The 2,413-nt window shown below is 34.1% G+C and overlaps 1 protein-coding gene across 1 annotated transcript in view; it reads left to right on the top strand.

The window, feature by feature from the left end:
- Positions 1 to 2,413, top strand: part of TTN (titin) — a 312,981-nt gene that overhangs the window by 131,521 nt on the left and 179,047 nt on the right. Inside the window, exons 117-119 of the mRNA XM_019522860.1 lie at positions 656 to 724; positions 1,370 to 1,453; positions 1,697 to 1,759. Coding sequence (XP_019378405.1) covers positions 656 to 724; positions 1,370 to 1,453; positions 1,697 to 1,759 — 216 coding nt within the window. The remainder of the gene's footprint in view (positions 1 to 655; positions 725 to 1,369; positions 1,454 to 1,696; positions 1,760 to 2,413) is intronic.

Here is a 2,413-nt window from a genome sequence, read left to right as displayed (position 1 = left end):
CAACTGCCACCTTATTTCAGTCATAGAATTATAGAGTCATATTAAAAAGGAGGTCTGGATTGGACCTCAGGAGGTCATCCAATCCAACCCCACATTCAAGGCAGAACCATCCCAGTCTGTCAAAACATTATATATACTTCGATATACTGAAGGATGGCTTAAAATTCTCAATACCATGTCCCTTGTTACCTTTAATGTAATAGTCCATTTAGCTTGCCAGATGTTTTGCTTCATTATGCAATGTGCAAGATAGGAAGGAACATAGATTACTAACAACTAATGCTGGAGGGCAAGCAGTGCTGATTATTCCGTTCAAACCAACAAATATGCAACTCCAGGTTTCCATCCTGGCTCATCAACCAGGATTTCCTGGCCAGTTGAGCATATAACAGTATTTTCCAGTCTACAACAGAACTAAAACACCTGGGTTCCATATACAGCAAGATGAGGAGGCACTGAGCTTCCATGAACTCACATTTCCAATTTTTCTAGGCTCCTAGTAAAGAATGGGCAATACTGATCAATCAAAAAGCAGCTGCTTCTCTTCCCTTGCTCTGCATTGTCCCAAGTGAGCCTGGCAAAGCCACTGAAATTGATTGTATTCCATTTTCCCCTTGATGTTTTCTGACTTTGCACATTCTTAAAATGCCAACAGTTCCCAAAAAGGTTCCACCACCGAAACCTACTCGGGTGCTGATTGAGGAAGAGGTTACCAAAATGAAAGGTATAGATTCTCATCCGTCCATTATCTATTACTTTCTCTGTAGCATCTCATGTGTATCACGTGTGTATATATATGCCAGTATGTTTGCACTGATGTCTCTCCCACATTACTCTGTCATGACCACTCTCATTGTTTAACTAGTTATGTGTACTAGGGCTATATATTTAAATATTTTGTCCTGTTGTAAAAAAGCATAGCATTTTTTTTTCTTTTTAATAGGTTTTGTGGCTGGCTTTCCAATCTTTGTTTAAATTCCCTATATGGCATTGCAGTGAAATCTGGCTTTTCCTTTTTGTACAGTGCTTGCTGGTGAACACCTACATTTAAATGGTGTCTCAAAGTTTTATTGAAGAAGTGGTACTTTGTGCATCTCTGCTGTGATAAAAGTTAAAGCCTATGTGTTCTCTTGTTTTAGGAAGCTTTTTGCACTATTTTTAATGTTGGAGCTTAATACAACCTAAACATTATGTTATGTTGTTATTTTGTTTTGTATTCAGTATTTTCATGCATAAATACTAATGATCTAAATCTGCGCTGTAAGACTTAAATGTACAATTGACTTACTAGTTTGATAAAAACTGATACACTGTCTACCACAAATGTGCATCTAGAAAAAAATGCTAAAATGAAATCCTATCTTTAAAGTACCAACAGTAGAAAAGTGGACTATTTCAGAAGAAAAGATGTCTGTTTCTGTTCACACAGAAGAAGAGTACACATATGTCCCAGGTATGTAAAAGAAATTAAAAAAAAAAATTGTAAACTCAAATAAACTATCAATCTTGCTGGAATTTCTTTTAAAAATATTTTTTGTGGAAAATTATATATTTTAAACATATTGTACATTTATGTTTCATATTGCATCGCTTTTCTATGTTCATTGTGTTACACAGCTTCAGTATTCTCTTGAATAATAGTTATAAACATTTTGTTTACAACATCTCATTATTATTACAATGATTTTCTTTGAAGAGAGAGAAGTGCATGAAAGAACAGTTATTGAAGAAGTTGAAGTTCCTGAGATACACTATCCAGGTAAATTATTATAAATTTAAATTATTTTTAAAAGCTTATATATTTATTAAGCTTTAACTCTTAATTATCACTTTACTTAATAATTATTTATACTCTTACTTGTTAATTATTATACTCTTATTAACAATGTGCTCATGGAAATTGTAAGTATTTTCCCCTCTCTGAATTATACCCTGGCCAGGTACAGGCATTACACTTTTACAGGTATAAGTGATCAGAAACGGGTCTATACCTGTAACAGAACAGAAATTTGGCACATAGACTGGTTTAAAAATGGTGGAACCTTATTTAAGACTTGCCTATTCCCCCGACCAAAGGGTGAATGTGTGTTGTGTTTGCTACTGATTTAAACTACACTGCTTACAGAAAACCGTGTAACTTAGATTGATTTTGCCTCAGACTTTTTGAATGTCTGTACCTATCCCTTATGTTCAGTGTGCTTGAGAAAGGCTAAACACACCATATTCCTCAAACAACTAAGGACACTAACATTTAATATCTTTAAACATCTTGTTGTGTTTTATAGAATAGTAGAGGCAGCAGTAATATCCGTTATTTTTGTGGTACCGATAAAGTTGAATAATATTTTTACAATAATATGTTTCATTTTTCTGTCTTCCCATATCATTTACATATACCAGTCTCCACCAAAAA

This window comes from Gavialis gangeticus, unplaced genomic scaffold (genome assembly GCF_001723915.1).
Source record: "Gavialis gangeticus isolate Ggan-Ray unplaced genomic scaffold, GavGan_comp1, whole genome shotgun sequence".
Lineage (NCBI taxonomy): Eukaryota > Metazoa > Chordata > Crocodylia > Gavialidae > Gavialis > Gavialis gangeticus.
Note: the sequence above shows the minus strand (reverse complement) of the source record. Positions and strands in the feature narration are given on the sequence as shown.